The 24,521-nt window shown below is 40.3% G+C and overlaps 1 protein-coding gene across 4 annotated transcripts in view; it reads right to left on the bottom strand.

Annotated features, from left to right (window-relative positions):
* Window positions 1–2,829: 2,829 nt before the first annotated feature.
* Syt16 (synaptotagmin 16) overlaps window positions 2,830–24,521 on the bottom strand; it is a 160,230-nt gene continuing 138,538 nt past the window's right edge. For 2 of the 4 annotated variants that reach the window (XM_010605727.2, XM_033766663.1), the window contains exons 7-8: window positions 10,238–10,353; window positions 7,446–10,128 (exon numbers count right to left, since the gene is read on the bottom strand). In XM_010605727.2, coding sequence (XP_010604029.1) covers window positions 9,754–10,128; window positions 10,238–10,353 — 491 coding nt within the window. In that variant the 3' untranslated portion in view covers window positions 7,446–9,753. Of the gene's footprint in view, window positions 3,200–7,445; window positions 10,129–10,237; window positions 10,354–24,521 lie in introns of those variants that run through there. The other 2 variants (XM_010605729.1, XM_010605730.1) reach the window with 2 other exon arrangements.

Raw genomic sequence — 24,521 nt, 5'->3', positions numbered from 1 at the left:
CCACTAGCCACATTGCTTCTTTGTATACCAAGTGCCTTAATTAACTCACCGTTCCCCCTCCTGTTTCCTTGTTCCAGTCCATCACATAAACTATTGCAAGACTATGCTACTAAGAAAAAATAAATTAAAAAAAAAAAACAGTGGCTCCAAAACCCAAACAAAGAGCACTCGCATGCCTGCCCTTCTGTTTAAAACCTTCCACAAAGTGTCCAGTAATATTTTTCACAGCCTCATTTTTTTATAGGTCAACACTCTGCTTCGGCCAACCCAGATGTACAGACTGGTCCCCGGTATTATCCCTGTTTTCCCAACTCTGTCCCTTTGGTCACTGCTGTTCTCTCTGCCTGTTAGAATTAAACCTTTCAAAGCTGATTTGGGGCTCTGCTTTTTCATTAATTCTTCCCTTTTTCTCCCAACTAGATAGTATCTCTTCATTCTTTCTCATACAATCCTGTACCTCTCATGTGGCCCATTTGATTTAGATTCTTGTGTATAGTTTTCTTATCTCCACTGGAACGAGGATAGGATCTTTAAAATCTCAGTGTCTCGGGCAATAATAGCAACTCACTCCATGAATTTACAAACAGGTGCCTGAGAGGAGCCAATCCCTGAGAGCCATTGGCAGAAATAAGCAGAAGTGTGAGAAAACAACCTTAAAATGCCTTTTCAATTTTTAGGTAGCAAAAAATACCCATAAAGGCAAGGAGATTTAATATTGCATTTTTCTTTTAAAGTTGGATAAGAAACTAAGGTTAATGGCCCATGGCTATCTACAAACTATTTTATTGTGTGCTGTTTACAGGTAGAGTTATTCCAGAAAGTGATGGTGGAGGAGGAAGGAGGGGGTGATACTCATAACTTAGGTATGAAATTGTGTGTCCCCCATCACGGAGGAGCATTTTCCCGATGTTGTAGTTCATCGTGCTTTTGGCGGAGGGCATCACTTAAACTCCCCCCACTGGTGTTTACTTCTATAACCAGGACCGTGGCTGCACCTTTGTTCCAAGGTAAAAGGATGTAAGTTTATGATCCAGTTGGTTAGTAGTACGTAAGGATATGTGAACTTGTCTTCAGAGGAAACCAAAGCCATGAAAATCACTTCATGGGGCATACGCAAGTGAGGCTGGCAACGGTTTCAGCTGTCTGTCTGAAAGGCACTCACACACGTAGAGCAAAGTTAAAGAAGAAATAGCTCTGTCTGAGTTTTGGACTCGGGCCCAGACTCCTTTTCTTCTAGATATAGAAATAAATACTTAAGCCTGCAGTGCATTTGCACCTGCTGGCTGGGTTGCTTCCTCGATTCTGCCGCCCAGCAACCTGACTGCTTCTCCTGTCTGCTGACAGCGTTAATTCAGTGCCATTCAATGACAGGAGGAAAGTGTACATACTTCAAGCCAGAGACAATGAACTGCTTAGGGTTTTACTTTTTTTTTTTTTCCAGATCCTAATGGCCTATCAACTACATCAAGGAGCAGAATTTTTGTAATTGCCTCCTCTGAAAGAAACAACAGATTCTGGCTTATTCAGGTCCCTTAGTTATTTAATATCAAGAGAGAAAATTTCTTTGAGGGATTTGCCATGAAAATGAGTTTCACTTCCACATATTTTATAAAATTAGGGCAATCTAGAGAAGGCTCCTTTTGTAAAGAGACAATTCCCCTGTTCAAAGTAAGCACAAGTACTAAGGGTCTCACCCTAGATGGCCGTGGTTTCCATGGTAACATAACACTGACACATGAACCACAGCAGAATCTGGTGGCACGGCTGGCCACATAAGGGGTCCTGCTCTGTCCTGACAGACTGCAGCCAGCTAGGGACCAGAGAACATGGCCTTGGAGCACTTCAGAGTGGTCACTCCCAGGACAAAGATTGGGGATTTCTCCTGCCGATTAGGTCAAATAAGCATGTAGTTTTAATTTGATAAATAAGAATTGTGACCTACTTTGCATCCCAAGCTGACACAAAAGAGAATATGAGACAAGAAAAAAAAACTTCTGTATTTGGCTTCCTCATTATAGAACCACTGTGACAACAACTGATCAAAGTGATATTATATTTTACTTGTATGTATAAACTAATAATAATGTTTCTTATATCTTAATTGAATGTTAAGAGAATAAAGATAATTTTGTACGACTTGAGTTAAAACAGTACTGTTTACAAACATCTTTAATTACAAAATCCATGGGGTGATAATAAAAATTGCTTCCAGATAAGTGGATGTTGGAAGAGAGGACTATGGTGCTTTAACCAAGGTTCTCTACAGTTGTGAGCGACACAGCCTGCTGTGACAATGGATCAATTTCAGAGAAAGTGAGCAGGTGAGAAGTGGAGGTAGTGAGCCAGAAATGGGACAGAATGAGAGGAAGTGCAGGGTAAGGAGGACAGGAGAAAGGTGATAACGTCCTTTCTTCTGGGGGAGCTCTACGTGTGGTTAAAACTTAACTGTCCTTCCTAACAATCAGGCAGATTACAAGGGAACTGAGAGAAACGTCCTGAGGGAATCGCCCTTTCTTTTACTTCGTAAAAGTAATAGAAGCCCATCCATCTGCGGTGTGGTTCGTGTGTGCACACACTCGGGTGTGCACATGTGTGTGCGCACGTGTGTGTGTGATGCACACATGAGCACACACCGACCACAAATTCCCAAAAGGAAGAAAAGTATATTCTACTTTTTTAAAATTTAAAAGTGTAATAAGCAGGAAAAAACACAATATCTGTGAAAGAGAAAGCTAAGGGTCCCTGCACAATCCATTAATCGACACCACACGCATACCAGGCACTGTGCAGAACATGCACAGAATCTATCAGGTTATTCCTTTAGCTCTGGAAGTGATTAATTGGCTCTTTTAAATTTTTCTTAGTACGTTTGCAGTACGTAATAATTACGCTCATTGCGGGGAGCTGGCAGGAGTTAATAATCTCAACTCCTTTTCCATCCCATACCCTTTTCTTTCCCAGATGTATTCATCCACTTAAGCTTCTATTAACATCCAAATCTGTGTCATTCACATGGGTCAGTTGGTCCTGGGTTGCTCCAATGACTGTACACTTAAGCTGTCTAATTGGATGTACACAGAAAAAAATGCTTTTGCTTGAAGTCCCTTCCGCTGGGCTCTGTTGTCCCACACCGGAGGGTGGTTTGTGGGGAACTTCACAGGCATTGTTTTACCAAGATGATGGCCAACACCAGAGGCTGCTGGAGAGAGAGAGAGGAGGTATCACTCCAGCACATCCTACTGCCCACTCGACTTGATGAACCCATGGAGGAGCAGTGGGCACCACTGCAGATTTCTGAGGGGAGGGACTACCCTTTTCTGTGAGACTTAAAGCCATGTTGTTTGATTAAGTCCTCAGTAGGAGGGTGAGTTCTGTCATGTTTTTGATGACTTGTGTTACCTAGAAACCACTTCAAGTTCTGTTTTAGTGAAAAGAAAAATGTGCTGGGTACCTGGGAATGCCTCAAAGACCTTTAAGTAAACTGTGTGCAAAACAAAGTGCTGAAAGAAATATTACCATATGCCTTTAAAATGAGACCTCTGGAATGAAGAGACATAAAACAGCTGCCGTACATTCAAGATTCCACCTCCCCACTTTAAAAAGGCACCTATACGTCACCAGAAATAAAATTTTATTAGTAACATGTCAAATATGTTTTAAAATACAGTTACCTTTCTTCTTCCTCTCAGTTTAAAAAACAATCCAAGAAAAACTCTAAATCATGACCCAAATATTTTTAAATGTGAAAAAGACATATTTTAGATTATGTAACAGATACACATTTTCCCAAATAAATGTTGTCGAACACCACCATCTGCTTCGTATTTAGTGCGTTCCCACTGAACATTTCTGCTTCTCTTCCTTCATTAATGGTTTATGACAAATTTATGACACTATCTATCACAATAGCTATACCAAAAATGTAGGACATAAAGAGAGCCTGACAAATAAATCACTTGGCATGCTCAAATTAGACAAGATAGGCATCTTTCTCATTTACACAGATCCTCTACCACTTACTGAGACCCCAACCATTGAGGACAGGCAGTTCCCCATGGAGGGGGTTGAGCATAGGACAGAGCTCAAAAAAGAGGTCAAAACAAGAAGTGAAAGAATCCATTGGTAGGACATAAAGAGAGCCTGACAAATAAATCACTTGGCATGCTCAAATTAGACAAGATAGGCATCTTTCTCATTTACACAGATCCTCTACCACTTACTGAGACCCCAACCATTGAGGACAGGCAGTTCCCCATGGAGGGGGTTGAGCATAGGACAGAGCTCAAAAAAGAGGTCAAAACAAGAAGTGAAAGAATCCATTGCCCATTTTTGAAAGGACAGGCAGTTCCCCATGGGGGGGGGGTTGAGCATAGGACAGAGCTCAAAAAAGAGGTCAAAACAAGAAGTGAAAGAATCCATTGCCCATTTTTGAGCTCAGGTTGATCAAAACCTTCAGCCCATGAACCATCCATATTTCTGAATTTCATATAGTTTATTTTTGTAAGATTTTTCTCGGATTTAGCACAGCACCAGACTGTCAAATTCCTGTTAATTCTGAATGATTTTACCTGTGTTCTGATGTTCCAAGCTGGAGTCACCCTTTCTGAGTATAATCAAGAGGAAAATCAAGAAGGCAAATTCACTTTCGTTGCCTCACTGAGAAAAATGGTATATGACTGTGCTGTTTGTTGCACTTGATGCAGATAAAACTTAAGGTAGAAATGATTTTATAGGTATTTTACAGAGTATTATAATATTTGTGGTACATTTAGAAAACTGGTAGTATGGCTTTTACAATATTTTTGTCTCTCATTCCTTTAAAGGAAAGAATAAATGTGGAAAATTAATATTAACAAATATTCTTTGAACATCTGAGTGTAAGTTTGAGCATATATTTTCACTCTTAAATGACAGAAAGACTGGCTATTCAAAGTGTGGTCACTAGAAGCTTCCTTGTCACCCGGGTTACTTGACAAATGAAGACTCTCAGGCCCTGTCCCCCATCTTTAAGAGGAATGTATATCTTAACAAGGTCTCTAAAGAGTTGTATGCTCAAGAAGACTTGAGGAGCACTGATGTAAAAGAATATTCTCAAACTAGTCACCTATAGGGCAATCCTTAGGAAAAGATCAAGTTACATTAATGGGAAATTTTTGTTTCCAAATATTCAACCAGGAATGTAACAACAACTTTTAGACATGATCCACTTTAGAAAGAAACAAAAAAAATTAACACTTGTCATGTTGCTGATGTACAGTAATGAAGTTTGAGAATAAGAATATGTAAGTTAAATGACATAGGTTACATAAATATTTATGAAGTTCTTGAATTAATTATATACACTCTTCTACTGTTTCCAATGTAAGGTATTTTCTTGAGCAAAACATATAAAACTATTACACAGAATTCTAAAAGCATGAAGATTACCTCAGTAAACAATTACTTAGTGACTAAGTACAATCCATTTTAAAAGAATTATGACCAGCCAAGAATGATCATATTACTGCGGTGAAGTCTAGTTTGATGCACTCCAGAAACCCTTTGTCAAACTTCAGCCAGTACTGCAAACTGTTGATTTCCTCCAAGTACCTCTAAGCAAGATGGGATCAGTGCCAAGGGACAAGGTGGGGATGGAGGGCAGAACACTAACTCTTCTGAGCATGGACTGTGAAGAACAGAAGTTGGGCTGCGATGCACAAAGGAAACTAGTGAGACAGAAGCAGGATGGCCCCAGTAGCGGGTGTCCAGAAATGTGAGGTTCCTTCCAGCAATTCTCCAGCACAAGGCAAATAAAAGAAGGCAGAGCTCTGACTTGGCACAGTCCACACACAACTCTCACGCTAATGATTTACTGATTCTGTTTCTCCTTTAAGGCTTTCTTTGACATTAACATTCAACCTGATCTTTCCCTGTAAAAGGGCTCAAATAGCCAGAAAGATGCAGGGAGAAGAGAGGGTTCCCTACTTGCATTAGTTTCCCTACCCACCTGTGGGATATCTCGGGGTTGAGGCAGAACCAGCTGCACATCCCCTTTCAACAGTGGCTTTCTTTATGCTTCTAACCACAAAATGTACTCCAAAACATGGTAGCGTCCCACCCGCTGAGCTGGGTTCGTAGAACCTCTCTTCTCCTTGGGCACCTTTTCACCTATGAACACGTTCGGAGACACCTGTTTCATAACCCTCCCAGAATGGGCAAGAGAAAGGCAAGTGTTACTCCCAGGAAAGATCTCTTACCTTTAAGACAAAACCGAATTCTTTGAATCCTTCCTTTTATCAGTACTAAACTGAGCAAAGGGACTGAATATCATTCACTTCTGTATCCCCAGCCCTGGCACAGGTCTAGCTCATAATTGCTGCACAATAAACAGTGGGGAATCGCACTAATGTCCAAGTCCTCCTGCACTGAGTTCGTTAAATCTTGGGACACACACTGAAAACAGGTAGTGTATTTGCGCTTATCTATTTATACACACTCCCACCATCCAGTCTCTCTCCCAACTTAATTATGTCCTATGCTCATCCACCCAGAAAGTTCAGTTATAGGTCTATTTTGTGGTCATACCACATTTTAAATAATACCTATGCTGAATAGAATCTAGTCTTGTGAATTGTTGGTGAATGAAAGAAAGTATAGATACACCACAGATAACAGGCATTTTTGTATACGGGGAATACAAGAAAGGAAAATTATATATAGCAAGCAAGCAAAGCCCTTCAACATGAAACAACTTTCTTCTTCCCTTACTAATCTTGCTTCTTGTTTCTCTGGTCCTCCTGTCTTTTGTCGCTTTTTCTGCATTTTTTCCTCTTTTCCTTCTTTCACATTTTTCGTACTTGCTAGGCTTTTAAACTGATTGGGCACCCAAAGGAGTGAGCAACATTACCAAAGGCATTCAGATTTCCCATGTGAGGTTCCTTACCCTACACGTGCCTTTCGCCCCAAAGGGTGCCCAGGTTCCAAATAACTGGTTCTTCTCCACCTTTTGCTTCTCCAATAAAGAGGCATTGTGGGAGGAGTTACAGGAGCGGACCGTTATAGGGGCTCCCTGGGTATCAGCGGGCCATGGTAAAATGACAATAACCTACTGGTAAACTCAGACAAGTTTGCAGAATTTAAATACAATTTTAATCAAGTTAATATTAGTCAATTGTCCATCTGTGAGTTTTTATTGGAAAAAAGTAAATGCCCTAAAATGTATTTTAAATAATTTGTTTTGAAATAAACACCTTAAAAAAAAGCATTTCTTAGGAAGAAAGGGGCTAAAGGTATAGAGGAAGTGGAAAGGGTAGAGGAAAGGAAAGAAGGGAAAAGAAAAAATATGAGAAAATGAAAAAATGGAAACAAAGTCTTTTTTAGGGCGTGGGGAGGGGTCAAGGGAGGGCAGGGGATGAGGAAAAAATAAGAGCCAAGATATCATGTAAACATATAAGATCCCAGTGATGAATGTGACTGTACTATATTCTTAAAAAGTGCCAATAAACTCAATGAAAAAAATCATTTAAAAAAGCGTATCACAAATATGGCTGTTTTCTAAGGGTTTTTTTCTACATATAAATGTATAGATCAAAAAGCTCAGTTAATGACATTAGGTAAAACTGGCTTTTAAGTATGTTACTCATTCTTTGCTCAAGAGTTTCACTTGTTTAAGTTTTCTGATAAAATAAATACTATAACATCCCACAGTCTTGATCATTTTCCTCTGCCTTCCTTTTCCATTCCAAAGCATGTGTATTTCTATCTCCAACCAATCTCAATATGAGGTTTTTAAAAGTTCTATCTATGAGCACAGGATTTTCCCTTAGAGATACTGTCCTAATCAAGCCAGAGTTTATTTCAGTCAAAACCTCAAATGTATTAGAGAGCTGATTCTGTTTTTTAAATTATATCAAAGTATAACTATCCCATCAAATTTGGAGTCTTGGACTATTCCCATTTTAAAATAAATCTAAATTTTTCAAACAAGTGTTCTGAGAATTAAGGTCTTTTAAAAGCAAAGAAATGAAATTTTAAGCCTTGAATCAAAACTTTTCCCTTAAATTAATTTTAATATTCATATCTCTAAATTTCAAATTATCTCACTATTCACATTAAACCGTCTTTAAAATTTTTACCTTGATTTTAATGTTTCAGTGTCTTTTAAATAATCTTTTCCTAATTTTGATTGCGCAGCTAAATTGAAGGCTGACACTATTATCAGCTGTGTGCATAGTCTTCAACAACATGGGCTAACCAGGGTACCGATATTCTTTATACCAAATGCATATGTGTTGATGTCCTAGTGATTCATGAGGAGATCCAAGTATTAAAACAAAATTCTCTTGAATAGAAAAAGGTCATCTTGGTCATAAGTGGGTTCGTAGCAGGAGAGATGCTATATTGACAAGTCGCCATAGCTAAATTATACAGGAATGTGATTACCAAAAGCTTGTAATATCTTCAGCTAAAGTGGTGTCAGTGGTCACCATCATTGTGTATAAAATCTTCTGAAAGCAGGATGGCAAGCAAATTATTCTGAGACTTTTTCACAACTCTGTGGTCCTGTGCAATCTTTATGTTAGATTCTCATCTTCCTCATCGTAGTCTCCTTAACACACTCGTCTTTGAGTCTTTGGTATTCTCTTAAATACACCTTTGGCACCTAGTTTTTCCAATCTTTCATCATTTAATGACAACTCTTTCAACAGTATGCTCCACAGGACAAAAACTCTAGACATTGAATTCAGACAACTCATTCAAATCTCAAAGAGCATCATGAATCGCTTCAAGCAAGGTCATGAGTAAATCCAGCCTGTTAAATAATTATCTTCCAAACTATAAAATAGAAGGACTTATCTGACATCACCACCAAATGCAGTCTAAAACATCTTGTCAAATAGTGAATCATCGACTATCATACAGAAATCAGTGCAAAATCACAGCCAGGCAGCCTAAAATGTGCTCTCAGCTCAATGAAGAAATAATGTCATGTAGAATTTCACTTGTCCTTACTAATTCTTGCAGATGAGTTTTTTTAAAAGTTATCATCTCATTAAAAAGATTTTTCTGCCCACTCTTTTCCTAAGCCTCAGAGCCTATTTAAAAATATCATAAATAGAATTTACACTCTTAAAGGCCTAGCACAAATTTTAATCCCTGGTAGTGTTATTTCATCAAATTCTGTTTAAAAGAAAGTCTTTAAGACAAAACAAACAAAACAAATAAAAATAATAAAATGGATCAGTTTGGAGGAATCCAGTTGTTACATTCAATGGTTAAATTGAAGTATATGCTTTCACCTTCCTAGGTAAAAGGAGAATGGTATCTAACAATTATTTGGCACAATGCTTGACAAGCCAAAAAACTTCAGAAAGAAGAATCAACGCTCTTTCTCATCACCCCCAGAACATTAATAATTCTACCCTTAATCCTCAGGGACACCTCACCAACTTAATGTGTTACTTTTGTTACTTGTCATTATGAGTGGCAGAATTTGGAGATGGGCCTTAGAAATTACAAACCTCATCTTTAAAATTTGTTTTTGTTTTTGTTTTTGCTTCTAATGGACAAAGTCAGTGGTCATCGGACACATTTGGGATTCAATTTAATCGTAGTAAGGACTGCTGAGTAGTAACCGCGGCTCTCTCGGATCTGTTCAGCATGCATCTCATCTTTGATACCAAGTGCGCCTGCAATGGGTACCTTATACAAACATCTTCACTATAAACAGCTCAGGCATTTGGAAACAAAGTATCAGGGGACTTAACAGTTACTTTAATTCATTTTATAAATAAGCAGCTGAGAATTTTGCTCCAAGTGGCTGCTAGTGTAGCCCACTCCATAAATGGCATTCTCTGAAGCATAAGGCACAATATGGTACGAATGCAGCTCCTCATAATAGAGAGACCGAGAACAGCACTCCTGTACCATAAACTTCAGCCGTTTTCTTGTATCAGAACAAGCAGTCTTATAACAGGGAGCTTCTTTAAAGTACTCATAGCTCTCTTTCTCCGTCTCTAGATGTATCTTCCTCAGCAAATTGTTAATTAACACAGACCTTCGTAAGTAGGTTTCTGGGTCTTCTAGAAATCTGAGCTTCTCCAAAGAAAGTTTCAGAATGCAAGTTCTATCTTCAGGTAATATCAGGTGCTGGAAAGCAAACACAGTCATTCAATCTACATTTAGAAAAATGAAAACTAGAACTTACCGTTGACAACGTTGACTAAAAAAAATGAAAATATAATGCACAAATCCTTACTTTTGGAAAATACCCATGGTAATCCTGATGTAAATCTTCTTCTTCTGCATATTTTCTCTTAAAGTAGGCTACTTTCGACGTTGTTAATGAATATGTTAATACTTTTGTTGGATAAGCTAAACAAAGAAAATGATTGGAAAAAAATCAGATTTTATTGTGGCAAAGAGTATTTTATTGTATAAATTCTACCTGTAAAAAGAAACTGGCTGCCAGAGAAATTCCCCTCCTCTCCTCACTAAACAATCTGGTTAAGCAGTCAGTGTCGATTGTCCTATGATTTAAAAGTCTAACAGGAAGATAATGCCACCATTCAGACTCAAAGCAGAGGGTCCAGGTTGAAGCTGTCACGTGACCTCTCGGAACTAAAACATCAACACTCTTTAATCTCATGCCTTCTAAGGTCCAAACACACCCAAATTTGAAATTGATGCACAAATGCTAAGAGGAGGAGGAGGAGGTAGGTAACAGTTCATCATTTTCTTAAACAGCCTAGAACACAGTTTCTGAGTTAGTCAAATTGACGTAAAATGGTCGTCCACTTACACTTTAAAGGAGTCACTGCAACTATTGACAAATGCTACCTATGATTGTTTATGACATAAAGGAGGTAATACTAAATAAGTGAAAAAGATCTAGGTCATACTCAGAATAGCAAACTTGATATTGGTATAATATGTGAAAGCAAAGAGCTTTGTTTTCTCTTCTAAAATACTATTGTTATTGAGGATTCGGACTTGTTTAAGGAAGACAGATTTAGAATTTTAAAAGATTTCCAGAAGAGAGGATGAGGTATGAAGAGTTCCTAAAGTAAGCTGTAGGGGGCTCTCATACCACAGAAAGTAGGCAAGATCGCTCTTCTTAAAAAAACGAGTAGTTTCCTATTCAATGAATGAATTTTGAGAGTAAATTGAGTCCAGTTCGGTACTCATTCCGCCTCAGAGAGCCAGACCAGAGATAAAAATTGCATCTAAACATAATTTATTGTACCCTTAATCCATACCTTCAAATATTTCTGTACCAGGACCATTTAATTCACAAGATGATTGAGTAGTTTATTACCATACTGGTTAACTTTACAGTAAGATATTTTTGCTTTTCTTCCAAAGTCTCAAATTTTTAAAAGCTTAAGTAATGAAAATATACTCTTCAAGAACCTGCCCTTTCTAGTATTTCCTTCAACTTGGAAGCATTTGTACAAAGTTTCTTGCAGCTTTTTTAGTAGCTGGAAGGTTTTCTTAAACCAGTAGGGAATGCTACAAAACCACACCTCAAGCATTCTAAAGTCTCACTGGCACCACTGTGGATTATAAACCCCCAACAGCCTTCAGTTAGAGTTGGTATGTTTTGTTGAGGGGATCAATTAAGTCACTTGTATGCCTGATTTAAAAAGAGATGGATATGTAATGAGAACTTACATTTGAAGCACAGATAATAGTTGCTGCTGTATATACACAATTCCTGAATTTAATAAACAAAACTCAGCTTATGTACATTTTTCATTGACTGCAAAAGGTTAAGAGAAAAGGCAAACAAATTTTAATAGGAAACAAAGGAAGCATGACTAAACTTGTTTTTCTCATGGACTTTTTTTTTAGTTTGCTTTTAGGGTGTGTGTGTGTGTGTGTGTGTGTGCGTGCGTGTGTGTACTTTGCCAATTGTGCGTCTTATTAGGGGTATTTTTAAGGGATTTCATCAAATAATTAGGTGACAATGCTTCAGCTTATCCCTTATGATAATCACTTACGCTTCTTTTTTAAACTATTTGGTTGTTATAATAAAGGTTCTCAAATGATGGGGAGCATCAGAATCAACTGTGGCCTCCTTAAAACAAATTCCTAACCCTACACTTTGAGTTTCTATAGGTCTGAGGTGGAGAGCTTGCAGCTCTAACAGGATATCAGATGATGCCCGTGCTGCTGGTCTGGAAGCCGAATTTTGCGACCGACCATGTTACAGCGTTAGGAAAATTAGGAATATGGAGTAGCAGCACCACCCAAATGAGCTGAAGTTGGCCAATCAACTGATTACCTTAGCAACTCAAGTCCAAGCACCTGGCTTGCAGTACTTTTGTTGACAGGTTCACGTCCGTATGTTAGGTTAGATGCTTTAGACTCATAAAGCCAGGCTGCATTTTAACTGAATCAGTGAAAACATTTCAACAGGAATCCCTGGGCTTACATTAAGAAGCACTATGACTGTTAACATTATAGCTAGACAGCTCACTATTTTTTATCAAGATCCAATAAATTACTATATTGAAGGCAAAAATGAGGAAAGATTTGGAAATGAGTTAATTTACCATAAGCAAATATCGTACATATATATTAACATCTGCACATTTACTCTTTCTAAGTGATTCAGTGCCTATAGCATTTATGAACAGTTAAAAAGCTTTTAATGAAAAATACCAAGGAGGACAGGCTGTAGTTTGGAGAACCAATGTCGAACAGATTTATTGTTCTAGCTCCCTAATGACCTCCAAGGATGATATTTTGATCTAAACATCAAGACAAAAAAAAAGTTAAATGATTCTAAAGTTTATAAAGATTCTGCCCAGCTGTATTCAAACAGTCTAAGATATAGAATGCATCCAACCTTGAAAGTAGAGTAAATTCTCAGGAGGACCACCTTTGAGGTGCAGCTCTTACATGGGCACCTTAGCCACTCTATTGCTGTTCGAAGAACACTCCAGTGGCTTTGGAAAGGCTAAAAGGTTTTTATGGCTGCATTGGTCTGGCAGCTAGCTCCTTGGGGTTGTTTAGCTATTTGCAATGTTTTCCACACCAAATTTTGGAGGGTAGTTTTAGTTATTTTCAAACTAAAATATATAGGAAACATGAGTTATTGAATCTGTTTTCTTGCTGGGTCAGAATCTACAAAATTTCAGCACTAGAAACTACTGATCATCTGGTCCAGCCTCTTCGGTGTACAGATGAGGAAACCGCGACCTCCAAGAGCCTAGTGGTCTATAAGACTTTGGCCTTTGAAGTGGTGGAACAGCTTTGAATTTCAGCTCTGCCACTTCTTAGTTATGTAGCCTTGAACAAATTATGAGCTCTACACAAATCTCTCTTGTAAAGTGGGGATAGAAATATACTGGCTCATGAGGTTGAGGTCCCTGATGCCTGGCACTGTGCCAGCATATACTAAACAATCAAACCGTAGCCTTTACTAATGCCAGTAGGTATAGATCTGCTACACAGAAGCACAGCCCTGCCAGCTTTGTAGCTCTCACTTAAAGACTCTTTCTTCCACCTTGCCTCCCTGAGAGATTAGATAATAATTTGTTAAAGGACTGTAAGAAGCTATTTCAAATGGCCAACTTGAAAACTATAGTATAGACTTTATAACAGTTCCAAGAAAATGCTTCTGGTGCAGGAAATGCAAATTACGTTTGGAATATCCAGATAATCATCTGGGCAAAGTTAATCTAAATATCTAAAGAAGTTCACTTGGTATGATCCAGGAAACACACATAAATATGTTTATCATTTTCCGGCAACTAAAAAACCAATCTCAATCTTGCCTAGTATTATTCAAATAAAACTCAAAAAATAGACAAAAAGAATAAAATAACTGTCTGCCTGTATACTTAGTGTTCTGAGCTCTGAGAACAGTATAGAAGTTATATAACTGAATTAAATTGAGCCTAAAAATATCTCCGAAGATAAAATGGCTAACACTGGCTTGAATATTGCAATTTTTTTTTAATGCTATAATCTCTGGGCACACAACACATCTATGCCAAGTTCAGTGCATTTCACAGTGTAAAACTTCAATAAGCAACAGATTGAAAGTCACAAATCAGAATGACTGTCCCTCTCACTAGAGCTCTGGCAGTACAATTTATACATATTTCTTTAAATAAATGTTCAAAATTTAATTACAAATGATCGCTCAAATGCCCAACCTTATTGTTTTGCTTCTGCCTCCAGACAACTAAAATCCTATTATTGTACAAGTGATTTCATTTGGTGCTCAGCCCAGGGACAGTACATTATGGAAACATCATCAGCAAATTAATTTATAAACACTTTGAGAGAACAGACAGCAGGAAGAGACCAACCTCTATCATATCATCCATTCTTTGACCCACATTGAAAAACCCAAGAGATGGAGGAAGAAGTGAGATATTTAAGATATCTTAATTTTAGTAGAGCTTTTCATTTTCTCCCCAAGATGGTAATGAACACATTGCGAAAACAAAGTTGAAACCATTCTTTAAGGTGTGCTCTCTAATCACAGACAAGGGGAGGAGTGTAAGTAGTGGGGAGCAATAAGATGTATTTTACCTTAGATCAACATCCAACTTATATGGTACCCAAATCATACACTTTTGCTTCACAATTTCATGCTGACTTCGCTTTTTGTGGTGCTAGCCTGGTATAAACTTTTAAAGGTATAAGGGTCCCTATCTAAATATTTTGCAGAAGGCAAAACTACCGAACATCCTTCCTAAGGGTCATGGCCACGTTTGTTTAAAGTGATCTCATCTGTCACTGTTAGCCCCATTCCATGGTCTTGCTGCATGGTTTAAAATACTTTAACATAAAAACTTTGAAAGAACAAACACCAGTAAGACACCAGCTCCTGTCATAGTAATCTATTCTTTGCCCTACACTGAAAAGCCCAGCCCTGCAATTTATTTGCTTAGTGTTTTGGGGCAAGACATTTAACCTCAAAGAGGCTGAGTTTTCTTATCTATTAAACAGGGAAAACGTATGAAACTCATTGAGTTCCGTGTGAATTAGATGTGATGATGTTTAAAAAGCACTTCCTCACTGCCTATCACATTGGCTCGTATTTTCTGTTCAGTAAATGCTACATATTATCAGAGTGACCTCGATTCTGAAATCCTGAGTACATATCCTACTCAATAGCATTTTGTAATATATAGACATTTGTCCTCTCTCCAGTGTGAAGCACAGGCAGGCTACATTAAACATTCATGACTGTGTTCACAAAGAGAGATGGGTACAAAGTTCAAGGCTGTTATGCCATGGATTCGGTAGAATTTTAGCTTGGTTGACATTTAACAACACTCCATCCACTACCTTTCTTCTCTCATAACCCATTGCTTAAACCTTTCTATATGATATGTTCTACTGTAGCTTAACTCAGTGCTGATTGTAAGCTCCAAATCAATGGAGCAGTCTGTTTCTTCAGATTCATCATACATCCCAAGCACAATATTGAGTTTTCTGACAGTTTAGAATTATAAACAAGTAGCAATCAAGACCATAGGAGACTTTCTTAGGAACTTCCTGAGACTGCCAGTGAGTTAGAGCAGTTTTACAAGATACCAGCAGCACTGTCTGGTAAGAGTGACCCTTTCTGTGACCCCAAACATAAGTATAGAATATTATATAGAACATCAGAAGTTCCACACGGCCATCTTGCTCCACTGGGAATGATCTCCGATTAAAGAGAACATCATTAAATGAGGCACGATGGATCAGCCAAGCAATCGTAAGATTGCTAAGATGCTGCATCAAAGCTAACTGATTCAATAAAGGAGTCCTAGTAATGACAGAGGCCAAGTGCATTATGTTTTTCGGTAGACCCTCCACAAGTACATTCCATGTTTGGCAGGATGAGACTTCCTTTGACTCAAAAGAAAAATGGGCCAACCAACCATATTGTGCTGGATATATCATCCAAGAACTAGTTCACCAATAATTCAGAGATGCTGTAATGTCCTTAGGTACCTCCAAGTGTGCTCAGAGAGGAGAATCTTAACCCCTGACCTAGGGATGACAGCAGCCTTTTGGAAAGGGCCTGATCTAATCACCCACATCACCTTTCATTTTTCATCACTGCCACCCTATGGTTAGCATTTTAATAAAAATAAAAATTTTAATAAAAATGTATACCTGAGCCAAAGTTGCTTCTAGTATCCTAAAAGTGTTGTAAAGAAACACACAGTGGGACTAAACTTTACATGTTAGGCATGTGTGAGAATTTTCTCTGGAGTTTTCCATATTTTGTCTGGCTTCACTCATGTAGAGTGATCTTCACTCACAGGGTGCCCTTCTCCTAAAAAAAATAGGTTTTCATTAAACTGCATTGAGCTCAATGAAACAAACAGCCCTCTGTGACACACATGTCATAGGTTGGCCACTACTGACTTCTAGGCTCTGGAGTCTTGACTTTCTTTGAAATATCTCTAGCTTTTCTTGATGTCCCTAAACAAGGCCCTTGCTGATAAGCCTTTCAAAACTAACACATACTCCTGCAGAGCTCCCAACTCCAAACCTGTCCTCTCTCTGTGTCTAGGTTCAATGGACAGTCAGAAGACCTAAGTACCTCTGCTATTAAGAACAGTTTGAGCCAGGGATTTAGCTCAGTGGTTCAGTGGTCTGCCTTGCAAGCGCGAGGACCCGAGTTCAATCCCTGGTACCAAAAAAAAAAAACCAAACAAAACAAATCAGTAAAAAAAAAAAGAATAGTTTGTGCTCTTTACTGTCTATAATTTGTAATATATAAGTGCATTTTTTGTTTTCTAAATGTCTCTATTAAAATACTGAACCCAACAATAGTAAACCTCTACTGGTTTTCAAAACTGTCCTCCCTGCACCTCCACTGAAAATTATTGCAATACACTGGATGACTCTTTATTGGCCAATGTGCATAACTTTAATTTAGGAGAAAGATAAAAATACTTATGTTGGAATACATTGGGGTAAACATTAATGCTCTGACACTAGATAGATTTTTTAAAAAAAGAAATTGACAAAGAGTGATTCCTCCCAAAGACCAAAGTCTGGCATCTTCCTTAGCTTTGGTGCTGAGTGATTTGGATCAGTTCACTTCTACCTCACTTCTGAGAGTGATTTCATTGCAGCTCTCCCTGGGTTTCTGAGCGTACTGCTTTGACAAACAGAGCAATCTGAAGTTGTTATGCTTTGGCTTTAGAGTATAACCAGGGTGTCAGTGTTTTGACTGCCAACAACAGCTGGCATGAGTCACGGGGAGAGAGCCCAGGTGCAGAGGCAAGGGCCTCAGCTCCTTAACAGAAATTTCAATGTGTTTCAAGGCATCTTCTCATTCTTATAAAGGTTGCATGATATAAAATTGAATGTGATTATTCATATACACCTAAAAACTGTCAAACAGAGTGAACAGAAAGGAAAGAAGACAAAAATTAGGGCCTGGTTTCAGTTTTAACAGGCTTCATCCCAGCATTAGCTAAGTGTTGCATCTCCGAGGTCCTGACTCCTCTATAACCTATGATGATTGCCAGTATAACTGCCACTGGCACTGCCTGGATCCTGAAATACAAACTGATGACATTTTTTCACAAAAACCTGTTTTCATTATTCATCAATAGGGGATCCCTTTTGACCGTAGATCCACCAAGGACCTTGGGATTAAAGGTCTATGTCATAGCTATGCTAATTAATTTCTTTCTGCTTATTGAAAACTAAATACTATAGCATTTTTGATGAATGACTTCAGAAAGATCTGTCATCCAAAATTACAGTACAGGATATGCTCTACATTTTACACATTCGTGAAAGAGTCAGAATTAAAATGTAAGAAAGAATCTCTTTCATTTGATCTTTTTTGATGGTAACAGTGGTCTCAGTGAAAGAGCGGCCAAATTCACACAAATTAAAGGACACACTGAATGATTTTAAGCCTCTTTGCATATTACATAAAAGGTGGGATGCATATAAATCACTAATGCACAAGACTAATGCATATACATGAACCAATAATCATCTCTGCGTTACTCAAACTTTCCTAAGATTGATGGCATGAATAGAGCTCTATACATGACAGTACATCTTACTGCTCTCCTTGGATTCATTTCTTACCATAAAATATAGTAATTAAGATTGAAGAAGGAAGAAAATAGGGTGGTGCTAAAGGCTTATGAATTCAACATTTTTTATGATTCAAATTGTTATTTTAAGGCTTAATATTATCAAACTACAGATGCTTCAATAGGTGACAGCAGAAATGCATAATTGCAAACTCTCAGGATATTTATAAATCTACACCCTGGGACCAGAATATATTTTCACGTTTCTGAATAAAGATGTTCAATTCTTTATTTTTATAAAATGAGGTAAAGAGTAGGCAGCAATCCAGCCTGGTATGTGTTTTATGAATTTGTATGTAGTTTGTTAGGCTCCGCAACTATGGGACATGCACACGGAGAGCTCAGCACATGTGAAAGTTACACAGGTCTGAAGAGCCAAAAGCTCATTTCAAACATGTGTTCAGTCTTAAAAATTGAATTTAAAGTGTTAACATGCAAAGGTTTTCACCACCAGGATCTTAATGCAAATTCAACTTAGAATAGCACCACAACCTCTTTTTGCAGAGTCCTCATTTCCTCCAACAGACCTGCATGACAGTGCTCAGGGTTCCCAGCTGACATGTTCCCGGAGCCAGGCTATTTCTAGTTTGGTCCACCCTGTTCACCTGGGTTGAAGAGAGGAAAATTCGCCAGCCCACAAATATCCTTTTTACAGAAAACCACTATTGACTTCTACCCAGCAACCATCTATATAAACAACTCCTCCTATTGATCTTGTCCGTTATGGAAATGCTACATTAGCATTCGTTTCTCTGGATACATAAAGAGTAATTTTTCTTCTGAACTAGTGATTACCTGGTAATGCTGACTTAGTCTGAGAAATGTATTTCTGGGACAGCTTCGGAAAATCTGGTGAGAGTTCCCCTTTGCACAGCGAGCATTTCTCACAGCCTCAGGCTCATGAATGGTTACCTGAGATCTTGAAGCAAGGAGACAGACACAAATGATATAGCACCAGTCAGGTCTGCATTCACAAGTCAGAAAAAGGCATGCGTTGGAAGACATGTAATATGCTGCAGGTAGGGTTAACCTAGACTAGGCAATTAAACCTTCAAGTCACTTAATGTTCTCCAGATTTAAGGTTGAACATAAAGAACCTTATCTTAAGAAATCTGGAAACGACTGGATAACTAATCTAAAGTTATTTATGTATGAGATTATTTTTTGCAAAATTATCAATAGGTTGATTTCAAAAACCAGAGTAAGATATCTTTGGTTTGATTTGAAATACCAGATTCTATATAATTTCGGAAGTATTCGCCTTAAAGTAACAAGGCAGCAATTAACTCAAAACAATTAACGCAAAACTCTTTCTTCTCGGCAATATGCACTGTTTCTCGCAAGATTTGAAATAGCCCGAAGCTACTTCTTTTTTAAAGACAGCCTTAATTTTTCTTTAAAGGGCCATGTTTAACTGCACCTTTTCCACATGGATGTATGCTTAGAGATCGCATCATCTTCTATATTTAGAGAGATGAGCTTTCCAGAGGAAGACAGGCAGCCAGTGAGGAGGATCCCATCCAAAGAGGTGAGTTACTATGGTTACTTTTCAGGCGGCTGAGTAGCAGCGAACGGGGCTGCTCCTGGCCAAATGTACCCTCTCCAGAGCGGTGCTCACCAGAAGTGTTGATTCAATTAGTGGAGACGCTGCTATCCTATTTCAGCCCTACGTACAGGCTTCCTATATAGGAGCTCGCTGCTCCCTGCTCGCCTCGCCCCACATAGGCAGTGAAGTCAAAGGAGAAACAAGGGGGACTGAAAACTTCTGAATACTAACCTAACAGTGATGAGGAGCCGAGCCCTGGAGAAGCAGTCCCAAGGCTTTAAAAAAGCAAATCGTGCTGTTTGAGACTAACTGCCGGCCAGTTTGCCATGGCTGGGCGTGGGGTGGGATCCCGGAACACGTCCCGGTCTCCCCCTCAAAGAAAGGAGTCTTCCCTGAACCCCAGAGGACGGTCCCTGGCTGGAGAGTCCCGTCCTACCCGAGAGCTAGGGCCACTCACCGGGCGATCGATCGCGTGTGCGTGCACCTGCTCCGCAAAGGCCCGGGGCTCGCTGTTCCTTCGGCTTCAGAGGTTCTGCGGCTCTTCAGAGGGCGCTGACGGCGACAGCTAAGGCGGCGGCGACTGCAGCCCGCGGGCAGCCCTAGCTCCTGCAGGTCCGTCCCTCCGCTCTCCGAGCTCAGCTCTCTCAGGGTTCAGAACGCGAGGCGGGCGCGCAGCTCAGCGCTCGCATTGGCCCAGAGGGAGCAGATGTTACCCGGTTGCTAGGAGCGTTGCTAGGAGGCGATGACGCCCCTCCACCGCTCCAGCTCCGGAGCAACTTTCCCGAAGGTCGGTGCGCTGCTGTCGGGGGCTGCAGGCTGCAAGGCTGAGAGCTGGAACCAGGAGGGGCAGCGAATAAAGAGCCCGGAGCAGAGGGGCCCCGGCTCTACCCCCCAAAAAATTGGGTCCAGGAATTGTCTGGACGTAAGTGAGAACTGCGGGCCTGCAGGGAAGGGCGGGCTCTAGATGCAGAGACCCTACGAGGCAGGCGGTGGGGACGGCGGTGGGCGGCACTTTCCGAGGCCCAGGGCGCGGCTGGATTTTGTCAGAGCCTCCTAGACCTTCACACCCCGCGGGGATGCCGCTCTTCCTTTGGAGTAAGCTTGGGAAAGGCAGGCACAGGGAATTGTGAGTGGGACCTGAGCGCGATGAGCAGTACAGAATCCTGCCTCCCGCTGATCCTGCTCGTGTTTGAGCAGTAGATGGATTCTGAAGAGGGAAATACTGACTAATCCATGAAAATCCGCTCCCAGTCTCCTTTGGAAACCGCCTGTGGCTGCCTGCTGGCACAGTGACAAAGATTTCAGAAAAATAAAAATAAAAGATGTTCGTGTCGTCTAAATGCTTTCTGTATTTTGATCCAACAGCTAAAGAAAACCTCGGGCTAGTATGAAATCTTTAAAACACAAAATCTTTAATGCACAAAATCACAGGCACTTGTCACAAAGAAAGCTGGAGAGAGTGCATGTTTGAGGCATTTATACTTTTCTGTAAATTTACCCAAAGGTGTGTGATCCCACCCAAGCTTTTTTCTACTTTTTAATCATTGCTCCTTGTTGTTATTGTTGCTGAACAGGGCTGTTTTACTGGTGGGGGGAGATGCTTACAGCAGCAAAGTGGACAAACTTAGGTAGCTGGTGACCAAGTTAAAGAAAGGAAGCAAAAACACCTAGAAGAAAAATTTTGCTCAAAGTTCTTCTCAGAGGGAGAAGGTCGCCGAAGAGGGAAGTACACCACTCCCCTGATCCCGGGAGTCGAGTCAGGCCTGGGAGAAAGGCAGCCGCTGCAAATCAAGGGAAAGGAGAAGTTGCTGTCTCTGAAGCCCAGTCAGGGCCAGCATGCAGAGTTATGGCGACGCCTGTTGGGGGAGACCTCCTGTGAGGGTAAAGGGTGACATGAATGCCACACAAGTCTCAGAATGTGCAGTTTTCTCGCCCTGAAGGTTAGAACACTGATCTTTTGTAGATGGGAAGGAGACCAAGAGATGGAGGGAGGGGAAGGGGAATGAAAAGAACGAAGATGTAGGATGTACAGGTACCAACTCCCCGCTACGAACATAATCATTATGCATGGCAAACGTGTACGAATAACTTTTTAAAATTTTAACAAGCCGATAAGCTAAAATGGAGTTATCTAAAGAAATAACAGCAAGCCATGGTAGGTTGAAGACCTGATGATTAAGCTTCCGTGATCGGGTCTGAATGGGGCTTTGAGAACAGTAGTCTCAGATCCAGGAGACACCGCAGCCAGCAGTACACCACGGTGACTCTGTCTTCCCCGCAGTGAGGGACCTGGGGGGAGCGCTTCTCCACACGGCCACTCTTACCCTGTGAGGTCCGCTCACTACACTCGGCTCGGTGTTCCTGAATGGAGAAGGCTCTCCCTTATCCTCCAGGGATTTTGCACGTGCTGTTTCTCCCTTAATGTGCCTCCCTCTCACCTGGCTCCCTCCCACTCAGCTTTCGAGTCTCAGCTTAAATACCATTTCCTCCTAGCGGCTTCCCCTGACAACCGCCCACTAGCTGCATTCGACCCCGGATTACATTCCTAGGTCACACCGCCGATCCGGTTTCACAATATTCCTCACTCAGGGCTCCGAGCTGGCTTTACCTGTTTCACGGTATGTTCCCTCCGTGAGGAGCATATGGTGCTGATCCAGCAAAGGTAACCAAGAGCAGGTGCAAGAGGCAGATGCAGCCTGCCCAGCTCAGCATCCCTGCATTTACCTTAGCGGTGTAGCTGACAGCTGTGATCGTGTGCAAACCGTGAGTCATCCCTAGCTGCTGTCCCTTTAGCTGCACAGGTAGAAGGGGGAGGGAAGGAAGCTCATGATACGGAAAATCGTTTTCTACCATTGATGAGGAACTGTATTTCTACAACTTCTTTTGATTTTTCAAAACTCCTTATGAAGGTCACTACCTTAGTTGTGACAACATGGGGAAATACTCAACCACAGTCATTTTAAATTGGTGATTATCTTTCCTTAAAAACGCAGCCTCAAGATTCACATTTTATTTCTGTAGAGCAAGAATGCACGAATCCCTTTCGGAAGCAGCTAGCTGGTTTGACCAACATGAACCGAGCTTCCAGTATTTTGCTTTTTCTGAATAGAATGGGAAACGTCTTTTTTCTGATTTCGGTCTAAATCACTGAATCATTGCCAAGTCCCCTTTCATCCGGAACTACCTCTAAAAATTCAGTAGACACTGGGAGACGTGACGGAAAGGTAAAAATCTCAAATTTGCAGAATGGATGTCTGGAGATAGAACAAAGATATGAGTTTAATCTTTACTGTATCTCTGTAGATGTTTGTGAGTCCCTCGGTTCTATTAGATAATTAGAATAAATCTTGCACTTTAAATTAAGTATTAAAAACCACACCCATTAGAACATGTCCAACTTCTCATCTTCTTACCACTGACTCCTGCCCCTCCTTGTAATGACCACAGCTGTAACACTTATCTTGTCTCTTACTAACTGCGGAAAGAATGAGCTATTTTATTATGTAGTGGATTGCACATTAACACTCCTCCGAGTCCTGAAATGTCTCCCAAGCTTCCCCCTGAGCCATATTTCTGAATCTCCCTGAGGAACCCTCAGGGAAACCTTGGGGATATTATGAATCTTACAAGATATATAATGTGATTTTATTCATCAATAAAAGGGCAAAAAAAAAAAAGAAAAAGAACACAAGAACCAAAGTCACAGTGACTGTCTCCATTATCTTAGCATTCAAGGCTGGCTTCACCTCTGCTGAAGCAGTATCAGAGGACGGCAATCTTTTGTTAATGGTTGCTCTGAAATTAGCAGACTGAAAAATCTATTACCTCTGAATTATTCTTCTTCCGCTCATATTTTTATAGTATTTGCTTCGGTGGTTTTACTATGCCATATGCATATTTATTAGTACACATACATGGATCTACGCGGATCAAGATGATTCACCTTGCTCCTCTTAACAGCTCAGAACGCTTCATCCTGGGGCTTTGGAAATGGGGTCTTTTCATTTCTTATCTTTTGGTACCAGGGATCGAACTCAGGTCCTTGCACTTGCAAGGCAGGCGGCGGCGCCACTGAGCTAAATCTCCGGCCCATGGGAATGTGGTCTTGATTCGCAATCGCGCCCCTTCTGGGCTGAAACGCTTCCACCCTAACGTGACTATCGGTAAGCAAGAACTCGTTAACCTATAATGCTGTGATGCCAGCAGGCATTCAGAAGAACTTGGTAAATTAGCTTTCCACTACTTTCTCTAAGTAATCATCCATGCCACCGCATTGGAAATAAGATAATTCTTAAAAGGGAATAAAGCAAAGGCAGTGTACTGGCTACTGGCTACAGGATTCACACTAATACTGTCACTTTCTCGGGCACACAAGTCTTCCTAAATACAGGGGAAGCCACGTGCCTAGTTCCGGCTAATGAGGCTTAGGCAAAGGCGACGATCGCCACATTTGAGCCTGAGCCCTCATGTCCCTTTCGTTCTCCCCAGTGTGCGTGGCAATACACTCCTTCAGAGTCCAGAAGGACTTCGAGAAGACCATGTCACCAAAGGAGCCTGTATCCTTAAGATTCTGCTAGAAAGAACGCTATCTTGGGCAAAAGCGGAACCGTTAAGGGAGAAGAAAACTGTCACGCAAGAGCGCTGACTTTTAGGGTTCTTGATAACAACAGGTAGCATTAATTGCCTCCGCTTGCACAATGCATACAAACGGTTGTTTTTAAAGTGTCTCCGAAACTCCAATAAATTATTTTCTCCATATTTCCTCTTCCTTGTGGGATGTCAGCCATGCTGTCACTGTTCTGGAGATTTTGGATGGGAAAGGCTGGCTCCCTCTTTTTTGAGCTTGCTGTATCTGGATCTTACAGATTTATTAAAGGGGGAAGAGGTCTGGACAAGAGCATCTCTGATGA

The sequence above is a fragment of the Fukomys damarensis genome, unplaced genomic scaffold (assembly GCF_012274545.1).
Source record: "Fukomys damarensis isolate Sample0158 unplaced genomic scaffold, DMR_v1.0_HiC HiC_scaffold_21, whole genome shotgun sequence".
Lineage (NCBI taxonomy): Eukaryota > Metazoa > Chordata > Mammalia > Rodentia > Bathyergidae > Fukomys > Fukomys damarensis.
This window is presented reverse-complemented; position numbering and strand designations above follow the sequence as displayed.